The sequence below is a fragment of the Camelus dromedarius genome, chromosome 1 (assembly GCF_036321535.1).
Source record: "Camelus dromedarius isolate mCamDro1 chromosome 1, mCamDro1.pat, whole genome shotgun sequence".
NCBI classification, from domain to species: Eukaryota; Metazoa; Chordata; class Mammalia; order Artiodactyla; family Camelidae; genus Camelus; species Camelus dromedarius.
Genome location: NC_087436.1, coordinates 52,146,133 through 52,164,073, shown reverse-complemented (window position 1 = coordinate 52,164,073; position 17,941 = coordinate 52,146,133). Strand labels below are relative to the sequence as shown.

Genomic DNA, 17,941 nt, shown 5'->3' with positions numbered 1-17,941 from the left:
TCTTATGCTGTCTTCCTCATCACTCCTTTTTCCTTCACTTGTTTTTCTTCCTTCTCCAGCTTCATCAAGGGATAATTTCATGGATCAGTCCTCAATTTTCTGGTAGTTCCTTCTGCATCAGTAACTTTGGAGGCCTATCTGACTCTTAGTAGATTCAGTTGTGACTTTTAGTTCAAAGCCTCTATCACAGGCCAGATTTTGTTCCCAGTTTTCAAGGTTCCACTGCCAAATCCTGCTTGCACATTTCCAGAGTTACGTGTGTCACTTTTACTCAAACACACGTCTGTCACTAAGCTCATCTTTCTTCTGAAACAGATGAGTGTTTTTCCATAAATGTTCTCATTCTCCTAGGCACCGAAGTTTGACCTATCCAAATCCACTTCTGTTTCCTTTGCCCCACTGATTCCAGAGCTGCAAGTCCTTGGACAGCTCTTTGGAATAGCTCCCTTTTTATTTTACGATGAACACTATCACTATTCGGATCTAGTCACTGTTTGGATCTAGTCAACTTCGAGATACTTTATGAAGTCCCTAAATTATATCCCAACTCATCCTCTGTTCCAAGCATTTTTCCAAGCTTGGAAAAAGTATTTGCTTTTTCTCCAATACTGCTTTTATGATGTTCCTCCTCTGCTCACAGACTGCTGGCTATGTTTCAAAGTTGACAGAACAAGAGTCACGTCACCGCCGTGCTCCTCAGAGCTCTTTTTCGGTAGTAGATCTAAACATTTCTTTGTATTTTCTATATTAAAAGGTGAGAATTTCTCCCCCAAATGGCCAATTATTATAGGACACACAACTGTTTGTTTTTTATTTTTTTCCAGATTCGGAACCTGAAATCTGAGATGCTGAGATGAGCTGCTCAGAAATGACAATAATTACAGCCACAAGGAGAGCTCTAAGCTAATGGCTCTTAGTATATGTGCTGCCAGATGCACAAAGCAGAGGGGAGTTTTTAGGATGAAATTCATCTCAAGCATTCATCATGGCAGATAAATACAGCTTTGGTAGAAAATGATATACCGGAACCCTTATAGAGGTATTCCTCAAGGACCCATAAGATGCCACGTTAGTCCCACTAATTCCCAACTTTGCACTTTAAAAAGTTCTGTATGAGTTTTTAAAGCTAGACAGAAAGCAGTGGGGAGACACTCTGGAACCTGTGATATTAGATTTGAAGAATTATCTAATAATTCAAAGCAGATGATGGGAGATAATTTTCTCGTATACAATTTAAATGGTTTCATAGAGGCATGCAAAAAACTGCTCTGATCCTGTATTCAGTGACTTGCCTCTGGTTAACATTAGGATAAGGCAAAAATGTGGATAAAGGATAAGAGTTCCACCATGTGGTTTGCTCCTTAGATGAAAGCAGAGACATAAATTCTAATTTAATATTAAGTCTTTCCATTGCAGCCTGAAACTATATTTGGCTTGAAATACATTAGTTTTATTATTTTTCTCTTGCCTTTCTTATTCTATAGGATTTCAGTTTCACCTCTATAATTCGTTCCTGTTAGCCAGACTTACTACATATCGTAGTCTCAAACATAATTTGTATATATGTGTGTGTGTCTATACATATACATAAAGTGATCTCAGAGTCTAAGATTTTAGGACTAAAAGAAAGTTCCAAATAAATATTTCTAACTCATGAAATTGTCATTAGGTTTCTAATGCTTACTGCTATTCCAGACGCCCTTAATATAATAATGAACAGTAAAGCAAGCTTTGTGATGCAGATGGCTTGATTTCTATCAGCTGCTCCCTGCCTGCTGCCTCCCCATCCTGGCCCATCACACACACATTTTGGGATCACTTACTAATTCTTCGTCTGAAATCAGTCTTCTTCATTAATGAGAATTAACTACCAAATGAGATACATCTACTTGGATTTTTTAACTTCTCTGAAATGTTCTGGTAAATAATAAACCCAAATTGAAACCAGACTATCACTTTATCATCCAAAATCAGAAGTGGAAACAGGAATCAGAGACCCCAATACGTATAAACTAGATCCTCAAAAGACATTCACTGGCATTAATCTGCTTCAAAATTTTACAAGACAAAAAAAGTTTTGTATTTTATTTTCAACATAAAAGAACCATGGGCCAATTTAAAGCAGCAATCTTTTTAGATAGATAGGCTCTCCCATTCCTTTATTTGTAAGGCAGAAGCTAAGAAGGAGAGATTCAAGACGTGATTTCCACCCAGTAGAAGCCTAGGCGAGCCAGGAGACATTCTGTCTGCTCAGATACAATAAAATTTTTAACATTATCAAACGCTTATAACTTCTCAGAGTAAATTTAGGTTAAGAGAGTAGAATGATACTTTTTTTTTTTTTTTGCTTTGTCTTTCATGACCAAATAATAGTGCAAAGAAACCTATTTCTTTATTTTATGGACACTTAACAGAACAAATGAAAGTACATTATGTTTAGCTATTAGTGTTGTTTTGTTAAAAAAAAACTCATGCTGTTAAAAAAAAAGAAAGATTTCAAGCATTGTAATCACAGAATGTGGAAAGTTCAGGAGCCTAAGGACCAGGCAGACGCCAGTTTGAATCCAAGCTCTATTACGTCCCTAACTGTGTGACCTGAGGTTTTAAGCCCACCTCCCTGAGTCTGGCTAGCTTCTTATGAAAAACTGGGATAACATCGTAACACCTAAATCAAAAGGTTGTTTGGAGGATTCGAGATAATATAAATAACCTACCAAATTTACTCAAAATGGACGACAGGTAATAATTATAAATTTTTGTTGATCAAAAAGGCACAATTAGGAAAGAGTTAGTACACACAGAAATGACTTAGGGTGATGTTAAGCACCTAAGTGTTAGCTGCCGCCAGCATCACCACTGAGTGGTAAAGCGGGGCTGAGAGAACCTGAAGGAAAGAGGCAAAATTAATCCCACACCTTTCACTCCCCAAGGGCATGAGAGCTCCTCCCTGCCACAGGCTCTATACACACTAAGAAGTCACCTTGAGAAGATAAACAGAGAGGCATGGTCTGCAGAGTCACCATGACTAACTTGGACTCTTGCAGTTGACATTGGGTATAAAACAAAATACTGAGAAGGGTTGGATAAATAACTCATCGAGAGATGGCTCCTCTTTAGAATGAGCCGCAAGTGAAGGAAGGGCTTTCGTTAAGTCATTTGATGTCTTCTGATTCCTGCTTTCACCTCAGTAGCCAACAACAAGCCCAGGAACCTGACAGGCAGAGCAGGAGGCCAGCCCCCAGGGAGGGACACACTCTGCAGGCTGCCTGCAGGAGGGACAGACAGGGTGGGAGAACTGGAAATTTTATCCTAAGGTTGAAAACAATACCAAAAAAAAAAAAAAAAAAAGCTTCAATATATGTTCTCAACACACTGTTGTCCCAAAGAGAGTCAGAGTTCTGGGAAGCTCTACAAGTTGTTCTTTGAGTACCTTTGAAGAAATCCATAATTTTTGTGACATGTTAAATAAAGCACTGAAGAACATTTCTGATGATTTACTCTAAAATGTACAATATCCTAAGTTAAACATATTTTTAATTAAAACTTACTTCTGTCTGCTTTTTTTTTCCTGAGAGGGCAAATTCAGGAGATTTGAACTAAAAAAAAAATCACATGGAGAGGTCGTAGCTGTTTCTCTGCCGGACTGATCTAAGACTTAAGCGTGGCAGTTAAGATTTCACTGGTCTATTTAGAAAGAACAAACTTCTTCCAAGTGCCTTGAAAAGGACATGCACTCGTTTAATTGGAATGAACAGGCTTCAAAACAAGTGCTGATGAGCACAGCACATTGATTGGATCTAATTATTTTAAAGCAGAGGAAGTTTCAAAATATACTCTTTCATGTACGTGACTGAGTGGGTGGGTAAAGAGAACTCACTATAAGTGAAGTAGAACACTGAGGTAGTCTTGGCAATAACAGTCAACTGTGCAGCAAACACCTGCACTCTTAAAATGTGCAGGCACTTTTGGCTCTAAGACCTGGCAGCACATAGTAGGTACTCAACGTATGTTTGCTGAATGAATGGATTAATGTATCATTACAAACATATGCAGGTCTATTTATTCCATACCATAAGTTACATTTTTAATATACTGTGTATTATAATTATTGGTCAACAAACTTGGCTAAAACAGGGATTTGTTAACAGAGGAATATCAACATGTTAATGCTAATTAATCTTTCTAATCTTTCTTTTGAGGAATAAAAGGAATAAGGTGAAGAAAGATTTAGATTCCACCAGGTTAGTATTCTTCTTTTAGGAAAAAAAGTCTCTGCCATTATAAAGAATAATATCTCTTAAATGATATCACTATCCCTAGAAAAGTTAACAATGGCAAACTGTGGCTATAACCAGAAACATTGAGAATCTGTATAAAGCACAAAATATACACTGATTATCTGGATATTTTGAAATATATCAATATATCTACTTAAGTAAGTTCTTACTACTATTCTTTAGCAAATTCTAACCTAGTAAAAGTTTTCATACATATATGTATATATATATGTGTGTGTATATGTATATAGATAGATAGTTTTTCTTTCCTTCTCTATACTGTACATCCCCTTGTAATGTGAAAAATGACTGAGGAAAATATATGGAGACAAGTAATGAAGACAAGAGATGTTATAGAAAAAAAGAAAAACTATGAGATGGTAGGAATAATTGCACACTTTAAATTTATACAAGTACATGGACTCTATTTATATGAATATATGAACATTTTATTTTATTTTGCCTTCAGCATTAGGTATTCTGCAATTATAGATGTGATCTGTATTAAACCCAAGTAAACATTAAATAATGCTGTCCTGATAAGTAACTTTCAGAAAGGGCCACATTCTTGCTTCATTTTACCCAAGCGCAGTTTTTAAAGATAAAAATTGTATCAATTTAAACTTGCCACAATACCTAGTTTTCACTGCCACCTTCATCCTTTATTTTATAACATGTCTTATTTTATTTATATTATCTGTTTATGCATCAGTCTATCCAGACTGTAACTTCTTCTGAGGTCTTTAATGCACTTTGGAATCCTGAGTGCCCTATGCAGAGTAGGTACTTACTAAATGTTTAAGGAAGTGAAGTTTGCCCTCATACTTTTGTCCTCCAACTACATTTTTGTTAAGTTTCCATTCATTTTAGGGTCCTTTTGAAGAGCCAGAGAAATTTTTTCTCACCATCTCCATTCACCTCATAAATCTTTGTCTTTTATAGAAAGCATACTCTTCGAGAGTAACTGAATACCAAACAGTATCGTTAAAAACAATAAAAAAACCTCATGGCTTATTCATTATTATAGATATGAAAAAATATTGGGATTGACATAAATACCAATATATCAATGTGTAAGTGCCTTCTTTTATCACAGACATCATTGAAAAATTGACAGGAACAACCTCACTAACAGAGCCAAAAAAGTCACTTAGCGATGTGAGTTACCAAAAGATGGTGGTTATTAAGATAGTTCACTGCTTCAACAATGTTTTCAGGATAATAGGAAAATTCCCTCATGGTTTTTTTTCCTAATATTTCTTCAGAGCAACTAGAGAATAAACAATATCTTTCATTCTCAACAGTATGTTATGATTTGCACATAATCCAAAATCTTAGACAATTATTCTCAGGGTTATCTATGAGACGCCAAGTAATCACCTGGCAAACAGCATTAGCACAAACGCTCAAGACTCTTACCATCAAATCCATCTTCTTCTGACCCCAGTTCATCATCTGAGCAGATGTTGAGGACATTTACCAGCATCTCGGTCACTAGAGAGAAAAAGGAAAGAAAGAACAAAAAGTCCAAGTTTTCTACTATCACCTTAGTGATGACTCTGGCAATGTGAATGAACAGGCTTGTCTTATTTTTATATATATATATATATAACCTATATTGAGCATAGAATCTCCTGCAAAGTAGTTTCTATCAAATTCAGATTATAAAAGTTAAGAGTCTTTGTGTTTCTATGCAGACTTTATGTTTTTAAAATTATTAGCTCATATCTACAAAATCTAATGGTAATATTGACCAAGTATAGGTCAACAGACAATGGATAAATAAAAAATGGGGATGTGAATATACTATAAATCTATGAAGGAGAAAATGGTTACTTTTGAATTTGTATTTATTTGTACAGTTTTGCTCCTAGATCTAGACCAGATTACAAACTTACGTTCCTAGGGACCAAGTGAATGCTGGATCCCTTTTTTAATTTGTTTAGTCCCCTAGAGAACCTAGCTTAGTGATAGGCATGTGGTCTTGTGTTTAACAAAAATTATTGATTGATGAATTAATATATTTTACTTTATCAGCTGCACCTTGAGAGGGGATTTAAAAGTGTGTTGCTGTGTGCGCTGGTAACAACATGCAATGAGTGAATTAAGGGGAAACGAAAGAAATGAGGACTGTTAGGATAATTTATATGATCTCATTAGGATAATACAACTCTTTAAAAATAACAGATACATAATTTTGACTGGGTTCAAGCTAAAATGGCTACCCTTTTTTCTTACCCCTTTGTATTATAATTCAAAAGTTGCTATTTTATTTCACAAACTACCTGTCAAATTGAAAGGTTAGGATAACCATGCTTTCCTCACATTTCTGATATTAGTAATAATCATTATACAAAAGTGATTAATGGCTCTAATATTTTGAAAGGCTTGTACAATAACAAAAAAAAACCCAGTTTATTATAAACATAGTGGCCATTGGTATGTTACAAGGCAAGACAAACTTATATTTAAAAAGTTGTCTGTTAGTATGCCCTAGTTTTTCAGAAGAATTGGCCTTTTCTTTCTTTCCTTCCTTCCTTCCTTTATTCTCCCTTTATTTTGTGAATACTGATTTTCAAAAATGAATGTGTTGATACATAGATCATTGCATTTCATTTTCAAAAAGGTTTTACAAATGGGGTTTAGGTAAATTTAATAAGAAATTTAGTTGAGTAAATGCATTACAAGAGGGTTGTATAAAAGCATTATACACAGAAAATTAGTACTGCATGACTTTTTACTAAGTTGCATGCTATTTGTATTGAATATTTTAAACAATTAGGTTGGGTTCTATTGTGAATGGGAAAAGAAGCTTGTCCACTATTTCTTTCAAGAATTAATTTCTTTTTTTTTTGTAGGGGGAGGTAATTAGGTTTACTTATTTATTTATTTTTTTATTTTTTTAAGAGGAGGTACTGGGAATTGAACCCAGGACCTTGTGGATGCTAAGCAAGCACCCTACCACTTGAGCTATACCCTCCCCTCTAAGAATTACTTTTTAAAATCAATATTTTTCTAGCATTGAAGATACATGATAAAGAGTAAAACTTAAGTGGAGCCAACATTAATCCAAAGCTTTAGTTTAATTATCAAAAGTGAATTATGTATACAAATACATTAATATTTTCTTTTATAACAGATATTCAAAATCTGAATAATTAATGGAAATAACTGAAATGATGCATGTTCTAAGGGAAGTTGTCAGGATTCACATTGCTTTGGTTTCCATGCTGTGGTCTGGCCGATTCAAGAAAGTGGAGACATGGAGTGGTACTGGGAACCTTTACTTGTGACTTATTTTGGTATTGAAAGGGAAGATTTCTTTGCTGGCAATTCATAACTTCTTGGTTTAATCATTTTTGGATATTTAAGGGAAAAAGCCATAAATATTGTAGGAAAATAAATATATACAGTATTAACATGCTATAAATATAAATATTAATATAAAATAGCATAAATAGTAAAATAATAAATACATATAAACATTAATGTATGTATTATTATGAATAGTTCAGAAAGATGTACAGCTCTTCTCTGAAATCCCTCACAGGGCATCATTTTTTCTTGAACACACACAAACTCCTATGTTTATTACGATGCCCATTCACTGTGATTTGTGAGAAGCTGCATGAGTAATGATCCAGCTTATCACCATCATGCCTCCTGCACTGAAAGCTCAAGTTCAGTGGATGCAGACCTTTCCCCAAAATTTTTGCTGAGGCTTTGGGTCAAAATACAAAAACAAAATAAATGGAGAAGAAAGGAAGGAAGGAAGGAAAGAAAGAAAAGGCCAATTCTTCTGAAAAACTGGGGCACACTAACAGACAATTTTTTAAATATAAGTTTGTCTTGCCTTGTAACATACCAATGGCCACTATGTTTATAATAAACTGGGTTTTTTTGTTATTGTACAAGCCTTTCAAAATATTGGAGCCATTAATCACTTCCGTATAATGATTATTATTAATATCAGAAATGTGAGGAAAGCATGGTTATCCTAACCTTTCAATTTGACAGGTAGTTTGTGAAATAAAATAGCAACTTTTGAATTATAATACAAAGGGGTAAGAAAAAAAGGTAGCCATTTTAGCTTGAACCCAGTCAAAATTATGTATCTGTTATTTTTAAAGAGTTGTATTATCCTAATGAGATCATATAAATTATCCTAACAGTCCTCATTTCTTTCGTTTCCCCTTAATTCACTCACTGCATGTTGTTACCAGCGCACACAGCAACACACTTTCAAATCCCTTCTCTCAAGGTGCAGCTCGTGAGTTTTACTGGTTAGGCCGAGGTGTTTCTCTTTCTGAGTATTTGCAAATAAAAGAGGCCACATTTCCTCTCCTTCCTATGCCATTTTATTAAGAACATCTCAGGATTTCACAACGTACCTTTCTCCCCAACAAATGGCAGGGACCAAGTGAAAACATCCATGAAATTGGGAAGCCAGTATGGATGAGGAGAACAGTTGAATTGCCTGATGTTCATGACATTGTTCTCATACTTCAATACTGCAGCTGAAAACAACAAAAAGAGAGACATCAGGGTCACGAGTACCTATTTCTGCTTCTACATGTGGTTTTCCTGGATCCAGAAAAACTCAACTACTTGACTTAAGTTCCAAAACATCAAGGCAAATAGCTTCATTAGTCATGAATGTTTATACTACTGACGGACTTAAACTTCCCTCAGTGTAATATGTAACTGCACAATATACGAATACGATGAATGAAATGACATTATAACTTGGCACATGCTATAGACAATAGTTAATCAAATGTCTGTTAGGAATTGGATCAAGCTCCTCTTGCAGCCAAGAACATTCTAGTCTTACTTAATACCTGGTGACACTAATAAAAGTAGCATAGCTAAGTTAGTATGACGTAACTTAATAACCACCTCAAATATTTGAACAGAACTTGTTTCTATTTTTTTTAAAGCACACTTTTCTCCCAGTAGAACTCACAACAGTTGTACAAAATAGGTTAAATTAGACTGAATTAATTAAGTAAAATGTTTGGATTGAATCCTGCCTAAAATATGCTGGCATCTGACTCTACCCTTAACTTCTGAAAGGGATGCACCATCCAGAAAAACAGGAAGATCAATCTGCCTGCTTCACTCTGCCTTGTCTGGTGTCTGGAGGTTAGATACACACTCACATGGAGTGTTACAGTTGCAGAGATGCTAAGAGCACAGCCAGTCTCACTTCTAACCAGGTTCAGAACTTCATCTACAGCAATCCTGACCCAGAGAGAGCCAGCCTCTGTGAATACTTTCAGTGAAGCAAAAGCTACCTGCTTTAACGGGGTTGTGTACTCTATGGATAGACAACTTTAAGTCGGGGCAGTTCTCAGGGTGAGTTTAAACCTTCTTTACTACTAACTGATCCTCGTTCTGCCTTCTGGAAAAATACAGAACAAGTATGCTTCTATTTCTAAATGACATCCTTTAAATATTAAGAACAATACTCTCATATCGTACCTTCCTGAGCTTTGGCAAGATTTTACTTTTATTATCCTATCATGGCATGATTAGCATTGCATTAGCAGAAACTGTTGAACGGATCCTAGATGATGTCAAATGGGTTTTTCTTTGTTTTGTTTAAAGATTTAAAATACAGAGAAATTAATTGTTTCATTACTTTTCAATTCTCAGCTGACTTTTACATAAAGATATGTTACAGCATGTGATTGCTATGGATAAAGACAGCCCTTCAAAACCTATTTTTTGAGAAGTTACTGGAAGTTTACTGGGTTTGAGCTTTTGCATTAACGTCTGCACTGATATCCTACTTAACTTCTTACTTAGTGATATCTTAAACATGACATTGCTTTCGTAGCTCCACATTTGTTCTTTCACCCGGAATGTTTTCTCAGAAACCTCTGAGTAAGTACCCCACCCTTTGGTGCCCAGGCCAAACACTATCCCCTCTGTGAAATCTTTCTGATTTCCTCTGGTGGATGTGTCTCCACTGAATTCCTAGAGCTCTGGACTCACATCTTAATATTGCATTTATTATTCAATTTCTGATCACAGCTATTCTATGTATATACATATATGCCAATGTCTCTCTATGTCTGTAGGCTAAGTACCATAGAACAGGCTTCTTATTTCCTTATGCTCCACATACCACCTTCTTAGCATGGATGCTCAGAAGCTAAGGATTCTTCTTGATATTTCCCCTATAATCTTTTTCAAGAAAACTCTTCTCAATCCCACCTAGAGACAGCTTCTACAGTCTTTCCCCCATCCTGTTCATCCTGTTCTGGATGCATGCCCCATCAGCAACGCCATTGTTAAAGTGTGGCTCTGAACTAATACAATCTTAGTGAGTTTGATCAGTGTGGAGTATGGGAAGGATACAGAGTTTTCTGTGATTTGCATACTCTATACATCATACTGCAGCCTAACAATAAGTGGAGGTTTTCAGCAGCTTGCAGTTAACTAAAATCATACTTGAGAAGAGTAAGATTATAATAGGGAAGAACAAATCTGACTCCATATTAGATCTGTTCCTTTAGCTCTAACCCCGTGCTCTGTTTTCTATGTTTAGTCATGCTAATTCTGCACCTTTTATAAAAGAATGTTGCATATAGCCTGAAATATACAGGAGAGCCCATTCTCCAGGCTCTGACCTTTAGGGGTATGACACTTTTCCATTGATACAGAGACAGAAAGTTGCAGAACAGAGAATAACATTTCCCTTTTGGAGGTTTTACAGCTGATCTATGTGGACAGCTGTAAGAACAAAGGATTCCGACACCAAGAAGTTTGCAAAAACCAACCAGCTCCTCCCCTTCTAGTATAAAAGGAACCTGAATTCTGTCTTGGAGAAGATGGTTCTCTAAGATATCAGTCCCTCATCTTCTCAGTCTGCCAGCCTTCCAAATAAAGTCGTTATTCTTCCTTGTCCCAACCCCTTGTCTCCCGGTTTATTGGCCTGTCATGCAGTGAGCAGAACAAGTTTGGACTCGGTTACAAGATCTTTTCCTTGCATATTTCAGGCTGACCAACACAACTCCAGGGAACAGAATCACAGACGGTTTGGGGACAAGAAATGCAGAGAGTGCAGTCCACACTGAACGCACTGAATGAAGGGAGTTACTGTCGTCTTCCCATGGAATACCAAATCCTGCATATGCATCTGTAAATCCATTCTTCTTGGCATTATCCTGTCATTCACGCCATATGTCATGTGGCCTAAGGATATGTTCACAAAGTATTAAAAACATGCAAAATGAAAAAATCATGGCGAATTACAACATCAATCCCTCTGATCTGCCAGACGGGAAAGGTGAAGTTCTTCCTGCCTTTGTGAAGTGCTGCCTGAGCGCTTGTTCCATGGAAAAGACCGTGACTATTTTTGACTACTGCACATTCTTAGCAGGAATGTATCCTCCTATCTTCAAAAGAAGCTTTTAAGGTTCTAAGTTATCTTTTTGAAGAGTAATTTCTCCTCTAAGTTTCCCATACCTTTTATCAGCGTTGGGTTGGTACAGCAGGAAGATGGAAAATTAAGTGCTGTAACTGACAGTACCCCAGAGGAAAGAGAGGCTTTCTATAATACGGCATTTCATCCTCATCACAAATCTGAGAAGGAGGTGTGGCTACCCTCACGTTATAGACTAAGGATTGGAGGTTGAGAAATGAAGTGACTTGCTCAGAATCATGCAACCAGGAACTGGAAGAGCTCATTCAAATTCAAACTCAGCTTTACTGACACTAAATCCACTCCCTTTCCACCATTCCCTCTGTCTCTCCTAAATTATAAATGTATGAATTCTAGTCCTAGCTGTTATACTAATTTAACTTTTAATATGGTATTCATAATTAAAGAGATTTTAGCTTTTTGCCAAAATACTTGTTTGAGAAAAATGAAATAGGATGCAAATTCACAAGCGTGGGTGAGGCTTGTCCAATAGATAAAACAGAAGTTCTGTTTTGTAGCTGGTGAGATAAAGCATTTGTTCATTTGATATTGGCTCAACACAATTTATCTGAGAGCCTACGGATAAAGCAGATACTGTTTACAGATTTTATTTTTGTTAATTAACAGCAGAAATAACACAATTTAACAGTAGCTATGTTTTCTAAGCATCTGCTCTGTACCAGATACTATATTTGGTTTCTTGCAGATATAATCCCAACTCTTCACAGTAGCTCTCAAAAGTGGTTCTTATTTACACTTTGAAAATAAGTAAACAGAGAAGTTATTTTTCCAAGGTCACATGAGAGAAGCAGCAAACCTCGGTTTGGGTCTGAATCTGAAGTCCTCATCTTTCTAGCACTCCACAATATTCTCACTCCAACTGCATAAATCATTCGACACCAATCAAGTTTTAGACACAGATTCTTCTTCCACATTTATTCTTTTTAAAAAGGAGTACTGGACTGGAAGGCCAGGAGCCTAGACTGCTAGATGGATTCTGTCATTGATTACTCAGGAGACTCAAGGTCACTTAATGTTTCTATGCCTCTACGTCACCTAAACTACATGGGCTTACCCAGATAATTTACATGACCTCTTTCAGATCTGAATGATGTTAACAAAATTCTGGAACAAAGACTTCATCATTAATGCAATAATCGAGGAATATTCTCAGTAATTCTAGAGGCTACTAAGGTAATTTTTTTCTTATTTTTCTACCGGTTAAAAAAAGAATAACTTTCACTTCAAATGCAAATACAACAATATGTATTCTTTTTTCTTCAGCCACATAAAAGATGCATGCAAAAATACTTCTTGAATAACCTTACACTCATAAGTTATGAATTTTGATTTTTTGGCATAATAAATCTATGTATCAAAAAACGAAAAAAATTAAAACAGTTCCAAACATCCAGTCACGAAATTCACAGTTAGCATTTCATCTTCCACCTCCCACGTCCTCCGCCCCTTCCTCCTGCCTCTGACTGTCCCTGGGATTACGAAACTCCTCTGAAGCCCTAACAGTGTGCTTGTCTCTGAAGTACTTGAAAGACGTTTATCTCCAGTGCAACATAAATAATACAAATGGTTGTACTTCAAGAATCACTCAAGACCACCTCTGGAGACCTTGTCTGAGAAACAGAGAGAGGAAAAAAGAACAAAGTCTACCGTCAAGGAACTCCTCTGTTCCGCGGGCGATTACACATGACCTCGAGTCCTTTCACAACTGTATCAAAAGCCTGGAGAGGGATTATGGTACGTATACATGCCATCAATCGTAACTCAGCGCAGATCAGACAGCACAGAAACAAACGCTCTTCTCCTGCACATGCAGCTGTGAAGAACAGCCAGAAGACGTCTGGCATAGTGGAAAGAACAGTAACCCCTGTGGATCTGGAGACCTGACTGCCAGTTCTTTCTCGGCTGTCAAAATCATGGTTGCAAACTTGTGCAATATCTTGGGCCAATATTTTTATTGCAGACCCTACAAAGCATGCAAAGCAAGCTTATGTAAAGCATGCTTATATAAAAGAGATGAAACCAGTAATAAAGAGACTGCTTCTACTTGGGAACAGGGAAGAGGCCCTGGACCGCTACTGTTCCTAATAATGTAACTTGGCCCTCTGATTGTAGTGAAACCCAAGGAATAGAATCTAGACACGAATCCAATCTTCCATCTACCAAACATGCACTAAATTGCCAGGCCATACCCAAACCTGTAAATTAAAAGGTTCTCTCCTACTTTAAAATTTGACATTTTGATGAGACACAAAAACCACTATTTCATAAGAACTTGATAACATTTCTCAGCATCTTCCTTACCGTTGCCACCAGAGGAAAGCTGATGACAGGGCAGTAAGTGACAAAAATAGGAAGGTCAAAGGAGAGCTTCCAGTTTAAGAGAAGTTATCAAAATATTGCTAGCAAGATGCAACGACCAGTTCACCCAACCATGGGTTTAACACAGTCCGAGTGGGTTTCAAGAGAAACCCAGAGCTCCTTTTCTGACAGCCTTCAGGTTAGCAACTGTGCGGCTCCCCTCACACCTCAGGCATTCTCAGCACTACCAGGGCTGTTTGAATACAGGGGACAGAGAGCTCAAAAGAAGGGAAATGATACATTTTATTCCTTTTCACCCCTCTGCTACCATTTTTCCCCTCTTTAACTCTAATTGACCATCTACTCAAAAAGATGGGACAGAGGGAAAGAAAAGAAACAAAGATGAGAGGAAAGCAAACGGGGGTGCTTCACAGTCACTGTAAGCCAGCCAGAAATAGCAAAACAACAACAACAACAACAACAAAAAAAAAGCATAATAGACCCCGGATGTTTTTCCTTTTCAACTCTCCTACCCCTAGGCACTTTCGTAGAAAACCTGGCGTCAGTTGTTCTTTTGGCAAAGTCCCACCCTCACTGAAGGAGGCATGATAGCTTGATGGATAGAATTCTTGAGGTAGGACTAAGCACTCATAATGTCCTTTGGCAGTACTTTAAGATTACGTTGGTACACTGCATGAAAGAGTTGTCTCTCTGGGAGAGACGCTATAAAATTTTAAAAATTTATATGTTTCCATAAAGATTATATTTGGGGGTGGTAAATTTTTAAAAAAAATTTGGGAAGATACATACTCACACTCACATATATGCATAGTTATTATAGTACATGTTATAGCATCTATGAATACAATCTCTATGATTCCTGCCATTTAGAAATTTGACTTTTAACTCTTTTTTTTTTTTCTTCTCAATGCCCTCTACTTGCCTGATAGATTCTGTTTTTAAAAGATTCCTCTTTCATTAGTAGTGACCAACATAAAGGAAATGATGTAGGTAAAGGGAGATTAACCAGGGCATGAGGGTTGTTGCACTTGGTGAGCAAGGGCTGCATTTCTCACTAGCTAGTTACAGCTCACAAGGTCAGGCACAAAGTAAGTGTTCAAATCACTGATGAAGATGGATTTCAAGTCTTCAATTTGCATGTAATTTTTTCATAATGATACTCTTCAGTATGGGTTTCCTGAGAAATTTAATAAATTGCTCGATTCAGTACCTAACGTAGGGTATTTCACAGGCAAATGCTCAGTAACTTCCACATAAAGACTGAATTGCAACCAGCTTGAAATGTTTCATTATTAATGGATACAAACAGTAGGTGTATGTAATCTCCTTGAAGCAATGAGCTAATGATTTTGTATTTATTGAGAGACAGACACACATATGCTTCTATAGATAATCCTTTTATGCCCACAGCTAGACCTTGTTCCTGTTCTTACTTTGCACACGCCTCCTTCATGGCACCTATAACGCCTTCTTTAACTTTGTCACCAGTCTCCTACATAAAATAATGTTATCTTACATGAAGGAAGGTGACTATACTACATCTATCTGTGAAATAATCTGAGCCAATCGTATGACCATTTCTCTCTCTGTGCGTGAATAAGTATGTATGTGTGATGTGTTTCCCATCTTAGCATTGCATTAGTGAATTCTGATGAGTTGGGTATTATTCAAATATAGAATTTTGAGTAAAGTAAGTGGAAGGAAGACGACAGAAGAAAAGAAGAAGGCATGGATCTTTTTTTCTTTTATAGAGCTTTGTACCATACGTGGTTGATGTTCAATAATGTTGGTTTAAGAAAAGATTGAAGGAAAGGAAGTAGAGAAAAGAAGGACAAGATGGAGAAAGAGAGGAAGGAAAGAAAGAAGGCAGACAGGCGATGAAAGAGAAAATATAGAAAAATACAAAAACGTAAAACATAACCTGTCAGGACACTAAAAATGTAACCACGTATGAACAGAAGTCTGAAGGGTGCATGTAGGAATTTGGGGAAAAGGTAACATGTCACTTCAGAGGCTAAATTCTGTTTTAAAATTGTAAAAGAGTCCTGAAAATAGAAGAGTGGAAGTAATATTGGCTCTGTCACATAGTAACCATGTGAACTTGGGCAAATATTTCCCTTATTTGAGTTTTACCTTTCAAACTTGTAAGTTAGGAATAATTACAGCCTGCTCTCTCATCTTCAAAGTATGAAGATCAAATAAAATAATATGTGATTAATATTCATAATATATACAATCAGATAAAATACTTGGCATCTGAAAAATGTAAAGTATCATGCCTCAGTTTCACATGCTTTGAGGAGAGAATGGCTATCTATCTTTAACAGTTTTGCCATTTTATAATTCCCACCTAATGTGTCACATCAATATACGAGGACCCAGAGAATTTGGGCCAAAAATTGACCCTTGGAATTAGCTCAAGTCCAGCCAAACATTATGACTCATTTTTAATGTTACAGTTTCACATAGACAATTTGAGTTTCTACCATTAAAATTTTTTTGCTAAGTCAACAAGAAAAAGTCATTGGCAGTTTTGAGCGCTTTACAAATTTGAGTCGGTACCCTCTTTTCAATTCTAATCCACACTATTACAATGCTAAAGTAAGGTTTAATCAACCCTGGACTAAATGAGAAAGATTTAGCTGAAGCTTTAAACTGCTGAAGGACAAGGCATGGACGGAGTAAACACTGAGCCACGCCCTGTTCTCATTCAACACAACTGGTACTTACCAGCTCCAGGTTCTCAACAAGGGTAACTGTCTCTTGGTGGGAGTTACCTTGAAAACGAGTGCCTGTATGTGTATGTATGCAATCACAGAACAGTCTTTTCACCTTCAAGCTTGTCCTTCATGTCAAGCCTTAAGCTGCAGCTTGAATTGGTTCTAGGCTGCTGTCTCCAAGACATCACTGGCACCAAGCTAATGTTAAGCTCATACTACTACTTCTTCTCCCGGAAGTAATGTCACTGTGGACTTTCTGACATTGTCAGGGTGAAGTCCAAGAGTCTCCCGCAGGTCTAGAACGTCTAGATAATGAATAGCAGGTGATAATCTGCTGACTCATATCTTCAAAATTTACTACATCTACAGTAAATATGCTATATATAGTACTATATATATATAGAGAGAGAGAGAGAGAGGAAGAGAGAGAGAGAGTTCCTGTTTTTCCTCCTGTTAAATGCTTTATAGAGAATTAGATTTCTAGAGTAGTTTCAGTCCAGGGTAAGAGTCTAATAACCATCTGTCAGAACATGGACTGGAACACCTGAAGGTGCAGGCCTCAGTAGATCCTGCCCAAGTGACAGCAGAAGAGCACTGACAAGGAAGGTGGATGGAGGACCCACCTTTGCTTGGGGTCCTGCCTTCTGCCCCACATAAGGCTTCACAGGACATTGTGATCTAAAATTCTCTGATTCTATGGGCAAAGCTTTGTGAAAAGCGAGGATTACCTCACTCACTGCCACATTATACCTACTTTGTTGAAGTTCCGCAATTACTGAACTGCTGAAATTCACAATCGTGTAGCGATGATGGGTAAGAAATCAAGGTCATTTGTGAGAGCAAAGCCACACAGGTTATGTGTAGATTAATTCAATTAAAATCTATAGTGAGAGCAGTTCTTAAATATTAAATCTTGATAGGTTTTCTGTTTTCTTTTTCACCTTCTGTCCCATTAATTAAATGTTAAAATGTAAGCAAGGTGACTATGGGACTAAAACCAATCTATTCAGAAAGTGGCCTCCAGCAATGACACTTTCACGGCAGAGAGGAATAAACCACCAAGCAAAAGCACACATGCTTTAGAGGGTATCTTTTTAAGGGACAAATGATTTACTTCAGAATAATATGATACTCTTAAGTTTAGTCTTTTAATAATGTATATATTTGGATGC

The 17,941-nt window shown here is 36.8% G+C and overlaps 1 protein-coding gene across 2 annotated transcripts in view; it reads right to left on the bottom strand.

Moving 5' to 3' along the window:
• The window catches only part of PPP3CA (protein phosphatase 3 catalytic subunit alpha), a 288,055-nt gene that overhangs the window by 26,584 nt on the left and 243,530 nt on the right, over positions 1-17,941 (bottom strand). For both annotated transcript variants that reach the window (XM_031468717.2, XM_031468724.2), the window contains exons 9-10: positions 8,669-8,794; positions 5,697-5,771 (exon numbers count right to left, since the gene is read on the bottom strand). In XM_031468717.2, the coding sequence (XP_031324577.2) occupies positions 5,697-5,771; positions 8,669-8,794 (201 nt within the window). The remainder of the gene's footprint in view (positions 1-5,696; positions 5,772-8,668; positions 8,795-17,941) is intronic.